This window comes from Halichoerus grypus, chromosome 13 (assembly GCF_964656455.1).
Source record: "Halichoerus grypus chromosome 13, mHalGry1.hap1.1, whole genome shotgun sequence".
Classification (NCBI taxonomy): Eukaryota; Metazoa; Chordata; class Mammalia; order Carnivora; family Phocidae; genus Halichoerus; species Halichoerus grypus.
In genome coordinates this window covers 72,616,070-72,633,486 of record NC_135724.1, presented here as the reverse complement: position 1 = coordinate 72,633,486, position 17,417 = coordinate 72,616,070, and the positions used below count along the sequence as shown (strand labels likewise).

Genomic DNA, 17,417 nt, shown 5'->3' with positions numbered 1-17,417 from the left:
CTGGGATGCCCGGGCCCTGCCCTTCACAGGCGAGAGCCAGCCCTTGGGGTGGGGTCCCTGAGGCAAGAGGCGTGGGCCCAAGTCCAGGGGGAGGACCCATCACAGCTCAGCTCCCCTCTGCTCACAGTTCTGGAGGTCAGAAGTTCGGGCCCTGTGGCTGGGTTCTCCATTCAGGATCTTAGAAGACTGACGTCAAAGTATCTGCCAGGTTACATTCCTTTCTGACAGCTCTGGGGAAGAACCCGCTCCCAGACTTGTTCTGATTGCTGGCAGAATTCCGATTCTTGCAGCTGTAGGACTGAGGTCCACCTCCTTGCTGTGGCTGCTGTCACCAGGGGCCACTCTTACCGCTTAGAGGCCGTCTGCCTCCCTTACCGCCTGGCCCCCTCCATCTTCAAGTCAGCAACAGAGAATTTCTCATGCACTGAACGCCCTTCCTGCTTCAACTTTCTGACTTCCTCTTCTTCCACCAGGCCAGAGAAAACTCTGCTTCTAATGGGCTCTCGTGGTTAGGTCAGGCCCTCTTGGATACCTTCCCCATCTTAAGGTCAACTGTGCCACATAATATAACCTAATCATGGGGGTAAAATCCATTCGACTCCCAGTTGCAGGTTTACAACAAGGCATGTTCATGAGGGCTGGGGGGGGATCTTGGGACCCGTCTTAGAACCTCCCTCCCACAGACAGCAGAGCCCAAGGGGACTTTTCTGTCTTAAGACATCCACACAAATCTGATCTCTTATGTTAAAAATATATCCATATTTACTTCAATATTAAACCTCCCCTACCCCAAATCTAAAAAAACCGGCTGTCCCTAAAAGATGCACCACATTTATCCTGCAGCTTCAAGTATCCTGGTCAGCAACCTATAGCCCGGCCAAGAAGCACAGGATTGGATGGCTCCGAGGCCTCTGGTCCCAGCCAGGCCTGGGAAGGGAGCCCAGCTGAACAGGCGGGAGCACTTGCAGCTCCTAGTGTCCAAGGGCTGAGGGCAGTATCTGTGGAGGGGCCTCTGGGTTGAACATCACAGCCTTGGCCAAGATGTGTCCTGAAAGACAGTCAGGCCAGGATGTCCCCAAGGCCAAATAGCTCCTCCCACAACCCAACCCCCAATAAATAAGCACAAAACCCGGCCAGCCACTGCAGCCTCAGTCCCCAGGGATGGCCTGACAGGTCAGAGAGCCGCCAGAGCCCTGGGAACAGCTGCACTGCCCCACAACCTCCTTCCCCAGGCCGCTGTGCAGGGTCCTGGGAGCTGCCTTCGAGGAGGGCAGACACAGACACCCCAGGATGGTAGAGAAGGGCCCCAAAGTGGCTTCTCTTTCTTGATTGGCAGGTCCAGACTCTGGGGGCCGTGGTCCCTCCTTCCCAGTATGAATATGATGGGGTGCCTTGCCCCTCAGCAGGGGAGGCCCCTATCCTTCCTCCAACCAGCAGGGCTTCCTGTCCATCCCGCTGTACTGTTCCAGGAGCCCAGGCCGAGGGCCAGGGTGCAGGTGGGAGGGTCCTTTGCCCACATGCAGAGACCCAGCGGGGGCAGCTAATCGTCTGAGTAGCGGTTCCCTGCAGGGGAGGAGGAAAAAACAGGGAGGGAGGTGTCAGGTGGGGAGCAGGTGAAGCCAGCCAAGGGCCCCCACCCCTGGTGCTTACCCAGGACGTTGAATTTGCATAGCGGGCAAGTCTGCTGGAGCATCAGCCAGGGGTCCACGCAGTCTCGGTGAAATTCGTGCTTACAGGGCAGCACCCGGAGCCACTGCAGGGTGTGGGGGAAGGCTTCAGGCCAGAGTCAGGCCTCCAAGTGGGGCTGCCTGGCCCCCCACCTGTGCAGGGGAACTGAAACCCCTGCGGCCTGTCACCCTCCCCCCCCAACACCCCATTCTGCTTTCCTAGTTACAGTAGGAGGTGAGAGGATAAGGGCCTGGTAGGAACGGTTCTGGGGTCTCTCGGGAGTAGAGTGAGAGACATCACAGGTCAGCTGACGGCTGGCCTCTGCCCGTGGCACTAACCTGCTTGTTGCAGAAGTAGTCCAAACACACGGCGCAGGTCTCAGCACCGGGTTCTGGGGGGCCCCGGGTTGCCCTGCCCAGACGGCAGCGCCGGGTCTTGAGGGATGCCAGTCTCCGCACCACGCGGAGCTTGAGCAGATCCACCTGGTGGGGGAGGGCAGGCACAGTTAGGCAGGCTGGAGGGCTGGGGGCACGGGGGCTCCCAGGGGCTGGCTCTCACCTGGCCTCCAGGTTCCCGCTGGCTCTGTCTTGACGCCTGCCGCTGGGCCTGGACCACGAGGCCTGTGCACAGGAGCATGGCCACCAGCAGGATGGCGTTCCACAGCTGCTGCAGGGGCTTCTGGGCAGGGGAACAGGGTGTCAGGGATGCTGGGGCTGCTCTACGCTCTTCCCTAGTGAATCCACTCCGAGGACCAGGCAGGTAAGGTCCATTGGCAGCGTGTCCCTGCAGGCTCCTGGCTGCCTCTTCTGAAGCCTGCGTGCCTCCCATCTGTGCCCCCAAGGTCTGCCCCTGCTGCCTATACAGCTCCTCATCCAGCTGCTGAGGGGACCCACATCTGTCCCCAGCCCCTCTCCTGGGCAACAAACCCAGTGTTTTTTGCATTCTTGGAACTTCTCTCTGGCAGCCTCACAGACTCCCCAGCCCGGGACCCTATCACTTTCCCACCCCCATCCCTACCCACTTCCATCTGGGCCGAGCATTCACATGGTCCCGTGGCTTCGCTCTTAGGTGGCTCATGCACCCCTCCCCTCCATCCCACTCCTCTGCTCTTTGGGGGCCCTACTCCAGCCTCACCAGCCCATTTCCCACAGCGACAAGGATCTCATCTGCAAACCTGATCACGCAGGACCCCTGCTTGACACCCTTCCCTGCGACGCCCCCGCCCTCAGGAGAGACCCCGAACTCCTCTAGCAGCCATATGGCAAGGCCCTAGATCGCCCATCCCCTCTGCCCTTTCAGGGTCCCATGCTCCTTGCTCTTTCTCATGTTCCCAGTTCTTCCTCACCCCTTCCTTCGGCTAATGCCTTCGGATCCCCCTTGCTCCAGAGCTCTCCCTGACCACTAGGGCTAGGCAGATGCTCCCCACTTGCCTCCCCCTGCCCAGCCCAGCCCTCCTCACACTCTTTACTGTGTGTTTCCTCATCGCTGCCCTCGTGGTCCTCAGGCTCCTGCTGGTGGGAAGGATCCACATCTGAGAGGCCCCTCGGGACCTCAGAGCTCCTGGGGCGGGGATGGGGGGGGGCACACACTGACCTTGACTTAACTCCCCCCACCCCATGGCAGTGTGGCAGCTGGGCTTTGACTACAAAACAGCTGGCTCAGGAAATGATGTGGCAGAGTAAGCAAAACCCAGATGGCTCACCCACACAGGCACACCGGCTCACAGGGTCTCTGGATGTGTCATGACTAATAAATGCATTCATTTAAAAGCTTTCCGCATTCCTAGTAGTTTTCTGCCACCATGTTCTTCCCCAGCCAACGATGAAGTTCAACTACCATCATGTTGGGGGAGAGGGGCCGAGAAGTGATTTGCTGCTAAAAGAGAACACCTCTGGACGAGGCTGGGGGCTGCTGGTGTCACAAGACGCCGCTCTTGCTCAGAGTGCAGGCACCCGAGAAGCCGTTCTCAAGAGATGTCCGTGAGCCCCAGCTTCCCGTTCCTCCCCTCTCCCCTCTGGTCTCTGTGCCCCCGTCTTCCCTGGGGAGTGGGAGAAGCTGGTGGCACCTGCTCCGGGAAGCTCTCCCCAAGCCCCCAGGCTGAGTTCAGATGTGTCCACTGTGTTCCGGAGGGCCCGTGCCTACCTCCAGCTCGGTGCTCACCCCAGCAGAGTGACGGCCATGGCCTTTCTCCTCCCCAGATGGGGCCCCAGGAGCCCAGGGCTGGAGCTGCCCTGCCCTTGTGCCCTGGGCCCTGCCGAGCCAGGCGGACACGTGGCAGGACTCACTGAGTGGCCACTGCAGTGTAAGCTCGCCAGGGCAGAACCTGGAGCTCCATGCTCTGGAGCAGCCTGTGAGCACTGGGTGAGCAAAGGGCATGGCCAGCTTGGAGGCCTGCTGCAGGCTGGAGACCCAGTCTCCTCAGGCTCAGCACATCTTAGGGACCCCCGGGTGAGGGGGGGAGGGCAGGGTCTGTCCATCAGAGCAGTTAGGGAGTGGTCCACCTGACCTTTCTGATGCATGAGTGCTGTAGCTCTGGATTCCCAGGCTCGAAGGACGGTGACTGGGCCCTAGGGTTGGGGCTGACAGCTGGCCCCAACCACCCTCAAGCCACCTTGGCTATCATGGCTACCCGGCACTTGCACGGGCCCACCCTGGCTGGCAGCACGGCTGCTCAGCTTTGCCCTCTGTACCAGCCAGACTGACCTGCGGACTGCATCCATTCCCACTCCCAGGCCCCTCGCCCAGCCCGCTCCTCCCCTAGCTCCAGCCCTTCTGCAGGCACTTCCTCGCTCGTCTGACAGCCCCTCACCAAATGCCTGCGCCGCCCAGATGTCTGTGTGGGCTGCCCTCCAGGGGGAGAGCCGGTGGGGCTCCCTCTTCTTCCAGAAAGCCCTTTCCTTCCCCCCAGTCCCGGTGCCCGCTCCCTTCACACAACTGTGGTTCAGTTCCTGCTGCTCAAATAGGAATGAGCACATGGCGCCTGGGCTGAACTGCCGAGGCCTTATTGTGTGAGAGTCCCTTCCCTGCTTGTCTTTGAGCCCCTTCAGGACAGTGCCCGGGTCTCACAGGTACTTTGGATCCTCCCAGCCCTTCTCATCGAGCCCTACATGTCCTAGGACCTCAAAAGTTATCTAGTGACTGCTAATTTATTCAAGCACTTATAACAATAAACACATTCAGAGTAGCAGGAGCGGCCCACCTGCACCATGCCCACCGTGAACTTTATGTACACATGACCCCCTGGCAATCCCGTGGCCGTGTGCTGTCCTTGTTCACAAACAAGGAACATGAGACCAGAGAGGTTAAACGCTCAACCTGAGATCACTCAGCTAGGTCCACAAGTCTGCCTGACTTTTGAAGCTGCCTCGCATGGCCCAATCCCACTGACACCTGCTGGAGGCTGCCCACCGGGAGAAAGGACATGCCCGCCCTGACAGAGCAGGGACTCGCGAGATGCTTGTGGACCGAATAAATTTGAACCTTCTCGATGCCCAGCATTGAGAAATCCAGAGACTAGTAAGACACAGCCCCAGCCATCGGGAGACAAAATCACATTCCCCAACACTTAGACACTTTGGGCTATCCTAAGAACACTATGAAGGGTCTGACAAAGCATTGCTGCGATTTAGAAGGAGGGAGAGGGGGACGGTGGGCTGAGGTTGTGAGGGAAGCCTTCCAAAGCAGGCAAGCAGATGGGGACAAATGGAGACAGAGAAAGTGTCCATGCCTGCAGCCAAGCATGGACAAGGCCTAGTGGCAGGAGGCCAGGGCATGTATGAAGGCCAGGAAATGGCACAGGGTGACAGGGTATAAGGAAGAGACTAGAAAAAAAAAGGGCGAGTAAACAGGAGAGCTGTGAAAGCTAGGCTAAGGAGTCTGAACTTTATTCTGCAGGCAATGGGGAGCCAAGGAGGGCTTCTAAGCGGAAGAATAACATGACAATAGTAACTAACGCTGATTATGCATGGCCCCATCAGGCACTGCACTGAGCACCCACCGTGTCAATGAGTGCTCATTACAGCCCTGGGGCATGGAAGCAGCAGTCCTGGCCACCAAGGTGAGGAGAGGCCACAGGATCTGAGATAAGGCATGTGTGCAGTGCCATCCAAGTCCCCTCTCCCCAGGCACCCACCTGTTCCTGGGCCCGACTGCCTCCCAGGCACACCAAGTCCTGCCATCCTCCGTAGCCATCCTTGGAGAGGCCACAGGTGGTCCACAGGGTCAGCTTCCACTCGATGTTGGCTGACAGCGACTCTCCGCTGGTGATCTCGGCTGTGGCCTGAGTCCTCCTGGGACGGAAAGCCACAGAGGGGCCAGAGAGAAGGGCTCTTGGGAGGAGAGGTCCAGACCCACCCACCTCAGCCTTGTAGGAAAAAGATCTTCCCAAGTATCATCCCACAGCCCTTCTGCTTTGGCTCCCAGGCCTTTTCTGGTCATTGGTTTTTCCATTCTCACATCAGCCAGGCCAGGGAGGCCTGCAAGTCTCAGAAAGAACCTGTCAATCAGGAATCCAGCTCCCTCCTTGCTGGAGCCAATTCCCCTCTGCCCCTAGAGCTGCCTCTTTGCTCCAGTCCCCTCACCCATTTTTCAGACCAGGAGACTACGGTCTTAAGGTTAACAGGAAAAGACCCCTGAGACCATGGCAGATTCAGGGACCCCTCAGCACCCAGGCTCCCAGGCCCAGTGCTTTGGAGCCTAAACCCCAACTCACTGCAGCAGGGCCTCCAACAGCTTGGTGACATTGGAAGAGTAATGCAGGACAATCACTGGCCTGAGCAGCAGCTGCGATATGTCTAGCTGTAGATGGATGGACAAGGAGGTCAGCTGGCCTTGGTCCCCTCCTCCCTGGCCTGCACACCCCCACTGCCTGAACCGGTTTACCTCTCGGACCACATTGTGGTTCAAGATGAGGAGGAGCAGGGCAGAGGCTCCCAGGAAGAGTGCCCTCCGCATCTGCAAGGGACAGAGGCAGAAGCTAGCTGGCACCCTGCCCACACACCTGTCTCACTACCCACGACCACAGTTCTTAGCTCCTGGCTCTGCAGTGAGTGTTTCCTCTGGACAGACTGGCTGCACACTCCTTGAGGTTAAGGGCAGAAACTTATTCCTCCTGCCATTCCCCCAGATGTTCTGTGGGACCCAAACTATTATGTGCCTTCCCTAGTAGGACAGGCCTGCCCACCAACTCTCAGCAGGGACTCCCCATCTGATACTCCCAGAGCCTGGTGGAGCTTCCTGACTCTGCCCGGCCTCCTCCCACCTCCCTGCTTCCACTCCATACTGATTCAATTTTCCAAACTGGGGTCCCTCACCTCATCCAGGCCCAAGATTTCTCTGGAAGCTCCTTAGGGGCCCACCTGGTAGTCTGGCTCTGGCAGATGCCTTGAAACCCCTTCCTTCAGCCCCCTTCCCCACATACACCCCGTGCACCTGCTGGACCAGGGCCTTGGGATAGGCCTGCGGGCCGCTGCCCTGACTCTCCTGGTGGAACTGGGCCGCCTGCTCCTTGCCCACGTATGCCACTGCAATCCAGCCTTCTACGGGCACCTCCTGCTCAGCATCCACGATGTCCATCTGTGGGGCAAGGGACCATGGGCAGAGGGAAGAGGGGGGAGGAAGGGGGGCTGGACACACAGGGGATGCAAGGCCAGGGTTGGGGAGCGAGTTTGAAGGGGAAGGCATCTGGATCTCAGGTTTTGGAAGCCGGGGTTTGAGGCCTGGGCAGCTCGGGGAAGGGGCGCTCGGCTGCTACGGCTCGGTCCAGGATGAAGGCCGGATCTGGGTGCGGGGTCTACGGCGGGGCGGGCCGGGGCCAGATGGCTCGGCTGCGCTCACCAGCAGCAGGCGGCCGCCCAGCGCGGGTGCCGGGTCGGCCTCGGGGCCGATCCTGACGCCCTCCAGGACCAGAGCGTCCTGCCGCGGCAGCCTCACGTCCACCCGTACGGCGCGGGCCCCGCCCCGCCCCGCCCCGGCCTCAGGCTCGCTGCCGTCCGCCGCGGCACCGGGTCCCGCCAGGCCCAGCCAGAGCGGCAGCAGGGGTAGCAGCAGCAGCAGTGGCGACGGCGGCGGCGGAGGAGGCGGTGGGGGCGACCTCAGCGCGGGGCGAGCGGCGGGGCCCATGGCCGGACCCGGCGAGCAGACGAAACAGGGGCGCCGGGGGTCCCGGCGCGGGGGGGGAGCGGAGGGAGCGAGGCCGCGGCCGGACGGGGCGGGGCGCCGGGAGGGGCGGGGCCGGGGCCGGACGGGGCGGGGCGCCGGGAGGCGGGGGGCGGGAGTCCTCGGCGGCTCTGGCGCCCAGACAGGGCCCCGCGCGCCCCCTGGTGGACGCGGAGAACTCCGGCGCCGGCGGCCGTGGCGTCGCGAGTGGGGCGGAGCCCGGGAGGAGGTAGTCACACGGCTTGAGGCGTTGTCAGACTGGCGGAGACCAGAGCAGGGGAGACCGAGGGAGATAGTTGGCGACATGGGGGAGGCGGAGGCACGATCAGGGCCCCAGAAGGGCAGGAACAAGGGACGTGTGGTGGCCTGGCGGCTGGCTGACCCTTGCTGTGCGCCAGCCTTACGGTCACTCGGTGTGGCCTTAGTCAAGTCACACCCGCATCTTCCCTGGGCTTCCATCTCTCCACCAGACCGAACTCCAGGAGACAGAGAACCAGACAGAGATTGGCGTGGGAAGCCGATGGGGGAGATTGAGGCAAGGGTCCCGGAGGGGCAGAAAGAGGGGCTGGGGACGTTTGCCTAAACCAAGCAGGCCAGACACGGCTCCTCAGGGGGGCCCAGAGGCTAGGTCTTCAGGCAGGTCACTTTTCTGGGTAGTGAAACGGGCACGATATTAGAGCAACACTGCCTCATCTCCAACAAATAATCTCGGATGCCTACAGGAATGTGAGAAGTCCACACACTGTCCTAAAACTCATCTTTTTCTCCAAGGGTTGTGGCTGCTGCTGAATTGCCTCGTCTGAAACCTGAGCCTTTTAAAAATTGTATCCTGATAAAAGGGCAAAGGCCAGATAAGCCACGACACTCTTTCCTGAGATATTTTTTTGTATGAAAAATTTCAAACATACTAAAAAATGGAAAGAATTTTATAGTGAACACCCATATAACCACTAACGTTGAATTGTCAAGATGCTCCTGAGGAATAAGATGGAGAGACTAAGAGAGTCTGATGTAAGTCCAAAGACAGACAAATGGGGCATCAAACAGAGAAGCCAGAAACTGGCCTACACACAGAACTGTGGCTTTGTCAGAGGGAGCACTGCAGTTGGAGAGAGGGGCAGTATGATGGACTGTTTGGCAAATTATGCCAAGAAAATGAGTTAACCATAAGAAAAAGCAATGAAATTGGACCTCTACTGCACATCGTACCAGAAAAATCAATTCCATGTGAATTAAAGATCTAAATATGAAAAGTAATACTTTAAGCATTTTTAGAAAGAAACAAAAGCCTGTTTACTTCAAGGTCAGGAGAGATTTCTTTCTACATAAAAGCAGATTATAAAGATTTTTATTTATTTATTGAGAGAGAGAGAATGATAGAGAGCATGAGAGGGTGGAGGGTCAGAGGGAGAAGCAGACTCCCTGCTGAGCAGGAAGCCCGAAGCGGGACTCGATCCTGGGACTCCAGGATCATGACCTGAGCCGAAGGCAGTTGCTTAACCAACTGAGCCACCCAGGCGCCCAAAAAAGCAGATTATAAAGGAAAAGATCGAAGAAATGCATCCACAATAAAATGAAAAACTTGTGTTAATCAAAACCTTGTAATAAAGTGATAGGGAAAGCAACAAACTGGGAGAAGGTATTTGCAACCAAATTATTCCTATGCAGAATATACAAATGCATAGATAAGGGCCCAAGATGCAAGTAGGCATTTGACAAAAAAAAAAAAAAAAAAGCAATGGCCAATAAATATGAAAAGATGCTCAACCTAATCATTAATTAGGGAAATACAAGTTAAGATCACAACTCATCACTAGGAGAAGAGAGAAATTTGCAGTACATTCATATGTAAAATACCATGCAATAGAGAAAAACAAATGGATTAGTTGTGTGTATCACCATGGATAATTCTAATAGAACGCTTAGCACAAAAAGCAAGTCTCCAAATAATACATACAATTTAAGCTCAAAAACAGCAGGACTTACAAGAACAGTACACAAAAATCAGTTGTGTATCTCTACGCCAGCAATGAATGATTTTAAAAGGACATGAAGACAATTCTATTTATGGTAGTTGGCAAAAAAAATAAATAAATAAAACACCTAGAAATAAGCAAGGAGCTGAAAGACCTGTGCACTGAAAACTGCAAAACATTGCAGAAATAAATGAAAAAAGACCTAAATAAATGGAAAGACATCCATGTTAATGGATTGGTAGACTTAATATTGTTAAGATGGCCATACTACCCAAAGCAATGTACAGATTCAATGCAATTCCTATTGAAATTCTAATGACCTTTTTTGAAGAAATGGAAAACCCATCCTAAAATCTACATGGAGTTGCAAGGAGCCCTGAATACCCCCTGTTGACAAAAAGAAGAACAAAATTAGAGGACTCACACTTCCTGATTTTAAAATGTACTACAAAGCTACAATAACCAAAACAGTGGTTCTGGCGTAAAGAGACTTATAGATCAATGGAATAGAATTGATAGTCCAGAAATATACCCAGACATCTATGGCCGATTGATTTTCAACAAGGGCACCAAGACTATTCAATAAGGGAAAGAATAGTCTCTTTAACAAATGGTACTGGGACAACTTGGACAGCTACATTCAAAAGACTGGAGATGGACTCCTACCTCACACCATACACAAAACTTAAAGTGGTGCAGCAGCTATGGAAAATTGTATGGTGGTTCCTCAAAAAATTAAACATAAAATTGCTGTATCATCCAGCAATTCCACTTCTGGGTATATATCCAAAATAATTGCAGGGACTTGAACAGATATTTGTACACCAATGTTCATAACAGCATTATTCACAATAGCTGAAAGGTGAAAACAACTGAAATGTCCATTGATGGATGAGTGGATACATTTCGATATGTCCATATGATGTGCTATTATTTAGCCATAAATAGGAATGAAGTACTGACCCGTGCTACAACATGGATGAACTTTGAAAACATTATGCAAAGTGAAATAAGCCGCACAAAAGGCCTAGATATCGAATGATAAATCCAGAATAGATAAGTCAGTAGAGAGAGAAAGCAGATTGGTGGCTGGACGGAAGGGGAAATGATAAGTGACTGCTTAATGGGTACAAGGTTTCCTTTTGGGGTGAGGAAAAACTTCTGGAACCAGATAGAGGTGCTGGCTGCCTAACATTGTGAATGTACAAAGTACCACTGGATTTTTTTACTTTAAAATGGTTAATTTTATGTTATGTGAATTTCACCTCAATTAAAGAAAAAAAACATGGAGCTATATTTTTAAGAGATAAAGTCATCTGTAACAAAACTATAAAGAAAATCAAGGGACCAAGAAGCGCTAACTTCAGTTTACCAGGTGGGATGTAATTGGGGAAGGACACCCAGGGGGTGTTCTGCTTCTTAAGTCACATGGGTGTTCCTTATATCATCCTTTATTCTTTGTGTGGGTTACTAATGTTCTTTCGTACCCTAAGAAATCACTCTTCGTAAGTTGCAAAATGCACTACGCAGGCCCCTTTGTGTCCACGGAGAGTCTTGCTTCTCCAGTTCCATGAATGTCCCAGACCATCTGTCAGCCCCAATGACAGGGTTGCAAGGACACACCCTGTAATCAGTGAGGCTGTTGGCTCCACGGTCTGCCTATCCCTATTCCCACTACTTGCTCCCTAACCCCACCCTGCCCACTTAGGCAAGGGGTCCTCACGGCCCCCTTAACACACACACACACACACACACACACCAACCAGGCACAGACCCTTGCCTAAAACTGTCCCCAGCCTGGAACAAGTTTCTGCTTCCCCACGAATATCCACATCCTAGCTTTCCATCAGTGGGAGCCAGAGCGGCCCTGTAAACTTGGTGAGTAACCAGAGTTACTCTGTGGTCTGTCCTCCCACCGGGGAACCGTTAGTTATCCTGGAAGAGACAAGTGCTTGGGGAGATAGTCTAAATGTGGCAGGGGATAGCCCAGCCCAGGCCAGCCAGGGCCCTTCTGCTGTTGTGTTGGGGGGGAGTGGGGTGGGGGCAGGTGTAGGAACAGTGAAGATCAGAGCTGCCATTGGAGGGGGCATTAGCCCAGGGACAGGACAGCTAAGGCCAGGAGATTGATAGCAGGGAATGAGTACCAAGAGAGGCCTTGCTTGGGAGCACAGCATCTGAGGAAGAAGAGACTAGAGGACCCCACAGGGAAGGACGAGATCCCAGCTGGGAGAAGAGGCAGGCCTGGTGCTGAACCTCGGGCCTCCCTGCTCTCAGGGCTGGGCAGACAGGATGCTCAGCCCTGTGGGCCCCTCCAGAGGAGCCAAGACCCCGGATCCCAGCTGGCTTCACTTCTGGGGCTGAGTGGGGAGCTGGCAAGAGTAACAGGGCTGTTACTCTTTCTACCATGTCCCTCCAAGCAAGCCACTTCCTTTTTCTTGGCTCATGTCCCCAACTCTAAAGGAAAATAAGAGTCGGACCAAACAATTTGGGGGCAGGGGGTCCTTTCACCAGACATGCTGTGATTTCAAGTGGCTTGTGTCTTGGATTACAAGGTTTCCTGGCCCTGGGCTGGGCCGTGAACTGTATGGAGGAGTGTCCTGTCTCCTTCACCCTCTAAAGTTGCAGGAGGACCTAGGAAGAAATGAAGCTGTTAATGAAAGTGTGAGGTTTGGGATGCATTACCGAAGTGGAACGGGGTTGGGCCAGTGAAATGTCTTAGAATCGACACCAGGAATAGAGTATGTGGTAAGGCCGGTGAATTCCATGAGTTTGTGCCCACAGCTGTTCTTCCCCTGCTGTGAAATGAATTCTTCAATATGATGCCAGGCTGTGCATAAAAATGGACAAAACATTCTGTGAGCGATGCTGGAAGTAGGATGAAGGGCAGGAAGGCAAGTCCATATCCAGAATCTGGGTCTGTCCCACTCCGCGAGCACCCTCCCAGATGGAAGAGGGCCAATGTAATCAAGCCGCCACCAGGTGGCAAGCTAGTCCCTGGGGAATGGGACCACGCAGGGGCCCAGTGTTGGGCTCTGCTCTTTTTACAAAGGGCCTTCAGCTAGGCGATTCCTAGCTCACGGGAGTGCACCCCACCCCTACCCCCGTGGGGGCTTTCAGGACCAGTGGCAACGAGAGACATAGGCTGGGGGGCTGTATTTTCAGACCCCAGAGATCCTTGAGGTCCTTCCACCTAATAGGCATGAGCCCCAAGACATCTAACAAATTTTCTTAGAAAAATCTGAGACTGTCCCTTGGCTGCCTAGTTCCATTGCTCCCTCCCTTTCCTCACCCAGATGCCCAGAGAGGGGTGGTGACTTGCTGAAGATCACACAGGGCAGGTGCAGAGTAGCAGCAGATAACTGTGGTGTGGGGGAGAGGAAGGGCTACTGAGGGGAGGGGTGGCCAGGGGCCTGCTCCTTCCCTGGGCCCAGCCCTCAAGGGGCAGAGTGAGTATTGGATCATCTAGGCACTGGACATGGAACAGCGACCATGACCAGCAATGGCTCCTGCCCTTTAGAATAGATAGGAAACCATAACCACATATACAAGCAAGGTAGTTTCAGACCACGGTAAGTGCCACATGAAGGAGATAAAATAGCATGAGGGTGGGGGGTTGCTGGGGGCTGCTTCAGCTTCAGTACCAGGGGAAGAAGATCTCTCTGAGAGGTGGTGTAGGGGGTACGAATGGCAAGAATATTGGGGTGGGGGGGAATAAGAAGTACAAGTGAAAACAGCTGATACATTTACTATGTTCCAGGCACTGTTCAGGACCCTGTGCACAAATAAACTTGTTCAATCTCCTCACAGCCGTATAAGGTAGTAAGATTATCATTGCCATCCTATGGAAGGGAAATTGAGGCATGGAGGTCAAGTAACCTTGGTAGGTGATGGAATCAGGACCTGAACCCAGGTAGTCTGACTCTAAAGTCAAGGGGGCTCATCCCATATCTTTCTGTTTCTCAAAGGCACTGACCTGCACTGAACAAGGTGGGTGGTAGAATCTGGATTCTAGGGGTGCCTGGGTGGCTCAGTCGGTTAAGCGTCTGCCTTCGGCTTGGCTCATGATCCCAGGGTCCTGAGATCGTGCCCTGCATCAGGCTCCCTGCTCCGCGGGGAGTCTGCTTCTCCCTCTCCCTCTGCCTGCCGCTCCCCCTGCTTGTGCTCTCTCTCTCTCTGTCCAATGAATGAATAAAATCTTAAAAAAAAAAAAAGACTCTGGATTCTATCTCAGATGCAGGGTACCAGGGTAGAAATGAAAACCCACTCTTCCCAAGGGACGTCTCCAGGCTTGTGCTAGCTGGTCCAGAGCCAGGGCAGGGTCTCCAGCGCCCTTCCTGCTGTCCTCTGCCCTTCCCTCCACTCCAGGGAAGTCCTGAAGTCCCAGCTCCCTGCCCCCAGCCTCTGGGTTCACAGTTAACTGGGCCACCTCATTCTAAAGGGATTTGACTCCCTGAGACAACTGGAGACTGGTGAGAAAGGGCTTAGGGATTAGACAATGATAGCTGGGAAGGTAAGGGACTTAATTAGGGGGGTTTGGGTGTGGAAAGTGGGGCGGGGAGGGGATTTGTGTCTTCACAAAGCCAGGGTGGACTGCGGAAGTGAAGAGGAAGTGGGCTCCTTGGGAGGAGCTGGGCGAGCTGGGTTTCTCCTGTTCTGTTGTGCCTTCAGAAATAACACATAATAGTACTGTTAATCCTCCTCTTTGTGCACCATCACTTTTCCAGCCATTATTTCACCTGGAATTCTCACAGCAGCCCCAGGAGAGAGGCAAGGGATTATTTTTCTCCCCAGGTAACAGGCACCTGGAGAAGGCAGGTGACTTTGCCCGCTGAGGAGCTGGGGTTTTGTTGCAGGCCCCCTGGCTCCTGGTCAGGACTGCTTTCTTGGCTCTCGCTGCATTACTGCAGGGGGAGAAGCCTTGCCAAGGATCTGCTGAGGAAGTCATTCGGAGCCCTGGCTGCCACCTCCTAGACTGCAGTCCCTGAAGACCCTTCCCCTCTCACTGGGGGCTGGGGGGGGGGCGCAGCAAGGGTAGGGGAATAGAGGGGTTGCCATCCTCTATCCTGGGCAGCTGGGCAGGGCTGGGGCTGGAACCTGAGGGGCCTGACAAGGAGGCTCCTTATCCTGCCCCCTCCTACACACACCCCACCCTCCCTCAGGGAGACTCATTTGTGGCCCTTCAGCCCCCAAAAGCACTCTCCACCCACAGTCTGAATTTGCCCTGGCCGAGGTTCCAGTCTGGTTCCACACCAAGGATGCTGAGGCCCCCGAAGGAGAAGGACCTCCTCCACTCTGGCCATCAGCCATCCGCAAAGAGCATCCTCAGCTCAAGCGGCTCAGAGCCCCTCCCCACCGCTCAGAGGTCCTTCCTGACGCCTGCCTCTCCTACAGGCATGTACCCCTAAGCTCTGATTCTTTATCTGACCCCCACTTCCCCTCTCACATATCCACAGACCAAGCTCAGCCTGGGTGGGCCCCCAACCCCAATACTGTAAGTTCCCTGAGGGCAGTTTTCCTGCTCGAGGATTTCCACAGTGCTCAGTGAAATATGTGAGGGAACAAAAGGAGTGACTGTTTTCCAGGCCTCCTGCCCCCGCCAATGTGGCCGACTCCGCTTAGTCATCAGCAGGTCTCTGGGGAACCCGAGATGCCCTACCCCCTGACTGGGTGGGGAGCTTCCTGACTGCACCAATATGGCGGCGCTGGCTGCACTGTGCTGGAATGACCTGCTGCCTTAGCCATCTCCCTGTGGACCGAGAACTCCTGAGGGCAAGGCCTGGTCAGCCTCGATCTCCCAGGGGTCCCTGTGCCTGGCACCATACCTGCTGCCTAAATACTCATGGAGCCAAGGAATGAAGGGTGCTCTGGCTCCCAGCTCCAGCCAGGAGCTGAAGCGTAGACCACCTGGAGGAGAGCGCGGGCAGGTACAGGAGTGAATCCATCACTGTCACTTCCTCAGTCTGCTGCTATCACCTCTGCTGCCAGGGCCATGTCATCCCAGGGAGTGTGGATTTCTTCATTCCTTCCCCACTTTGTTGGAAAGAAACTTAAGGCATCTGAAACCCCGTGTGGCAGGGCTGGGATAAGGAGAGGAGGCAAGGAGGCTGGAGTCAGTGTCCTTCTGCGTGGTCGCCTGCAAGCACAAGGGCTTTCCAGAGAGTTCTGCCGTCCTGGCCCCATGGAAGTAGAGTGTTCCACAAATATTTGTTGAAGGGTTTAAAAGACTGTTTTCTCCGACTCTCAAACCGCGGTGCCAATCTCAGCACCACCCCTTTCCCCACTGGCACCAGAGAATCGGGACAAGGCACCCGGGGCCTTTGATCTGGAGGTCAGTGCCCTTGTTTTAGAGAAGAGTCATCCAAGGCCCAGAGGACAAGGCAGATATCCCAGAGGAGCACCCCCTCCCTCCCCAGGGCTCATTGCTAAATAATCACTAGAGCACATTCACTTGAGAACATGGTGGAAATCCCCGGCTCTGGACTCCCAGTCCAGTGCTCCTGCCTCTGCCCACAGCCACCTCCCAGAGGAATCTCAGCCCCAGGGCACTAACCGGCAAGACTAGAGCCATGAGTTATCCCATGCTCCTCCTAGATCTCCTAGGCCTTGCAGCCTTCTTTCAGCTGTTAACCCTACCTTGCCTGGCAAGATATACTCACCACGGCATGCTCGTTACAGAGCTGACAAGCGGCAGGGCTCGGGTCTCATCTCCAGCCTGCCTGACCGAGGAGGCTGGGCTCTTCCCGTTGGGCCAGGCTGTTGCCTGATAGTCAACCACGGCAACACAGACTAGTCAGTGTCAAGGTCAGGAGAGAGGGGTTACTGTCTGGGAGGGCTCATGTTGGATTGGTTAGATCGGGCAGAAGTTCCTGGAAACAGCATTTGATCGGGGCTTTGAAGGTCAGGGAGGATCTGGCAGGAGGAAACAGGAGATGGAAACAACTCTGACAGAGGCAGGAGGGCCGAGCTCTGTCTGAGGGGCAGCAGGGAGCTTCTCTGACTAAAATGAAAGAGTGTTTTGGGGACACGTGGGTGGCTCAGTGGGTTAAGCGTCTGCTTTCAGCCCAGGTCATGATCTCGGGGTCCTGTCGGGCTCCCTGCTCAGCGGGGAGTCTGCTTCTCCCTCTCCCTCTGCCCCTCCCCCTGCTCCTGCTCTTTCTCTCTCTCTCTCTCAAATAAAGAAATAAAATCTTAAAAAAAACAATAAAATAAAATGAAAGTGCGTGGAGGGCAAGAGTGGCCATTGAGGCCGTTGAGGATGCTGGGACGAGATGGGCCTTGGCCTCAAATGCAAGTCAGTGAGATTGGGCCGACTCCTGAAGGAACTAGGGAGTCACAGCAGATTCTTGAGCAGGGGAACAACATACCTAGCAGGGAGGGAGACTTGCTGGACAGGGGTAGGGGGTGAGAGAGGAAAGGTGGGAATGTGGAGGAGGGACTCTCTCTTAGTAACCAGCTCAGAGGAGGTGACCAGATTATTATTCTAGGATTTATATTATCAGATTAACTAGCTGTTCCATAGTGGGCCAGAGGTAAGGTAAGTTTCAGTAGAGGAAGGAGAAGCAGGCAGCCACAGGACCTGGGAAGGGCAGACTGGAAGAAGGGTACTTCACTTAGACC

At 54.9% G+C, this 17,417-nt stretch overlaps 1 protein-coding gene across 2 annotated transcripts; it reads right to left on the bottom strand.

Annotated features, from left to right (window-relative positions):
• Positions 1-739: 739 nt before the first annotated feature.
• On the bottom strand, positions 740-7,881 carry RNF215 (ring finger protein 215). 2 transcript variants are annotated; one of them, XM_036123214.2, is made up of 9 exons: positions 7,504-7,881; positions 7,099-7,242; positions 6,550-6,621; positions 6,380-6,465; positions 5,801-5,957; positions 2,227-2,346; positions 2,007-2,150; positions 1,651-1,753; positions 740-1,563 (listed from the first exon to the last, which is right to left on the bottom strand). In XM_036123214.2, exons 1-9 carry the CDS (start codon positions 7,786-7,788, stop codon positions 1,541-1,543), a joined length of 1,134 nt encoding a protein of 377 aa, XP_035979107.1. In that variant the 5' UTR covers positions 7,789-7,881; the 3' UTR covers positions 740-1,540. The 2 variants fall into 2 exon arrangements, with proteins under 2 accessions (XP_035979107.1, XP_077916907.1); XM_078060781.1 differs by lacking the exons at positions 740-1,563; positions 1,651-1,753; positions 2,007-2,150; positions 2,227-2,346 and adding an exon at positions 2,366-3,176.
• Between the last annotated feature and the right edge of the window lie 9,536 nt (positions 7,882-17,417).

Coding starts and splice junctions, on each gene's coding strand:
- RNF215 (XM_036123214.2), bottom strand. CDS start 7,788: ATGGGCCCCGCCGCTCGCCCCGCGCTGAGGTCGCCCCCACCGCCTCCT. Junction 6,622..7,098: donor CCAAGGCCCTGGTCCAGCAG/GTGCACGGGGTG, acceptor TGTCCCTTGCAG/ATGCGGAGGGCACTCTTCCT. Junction 1,754..2,006: donor ACTACTTCTGCAACAAGCAG/GTTAGTGCCACG, acceptor CACACCCTGCAG/TGGCTCCGGGTGCTGCCCTG.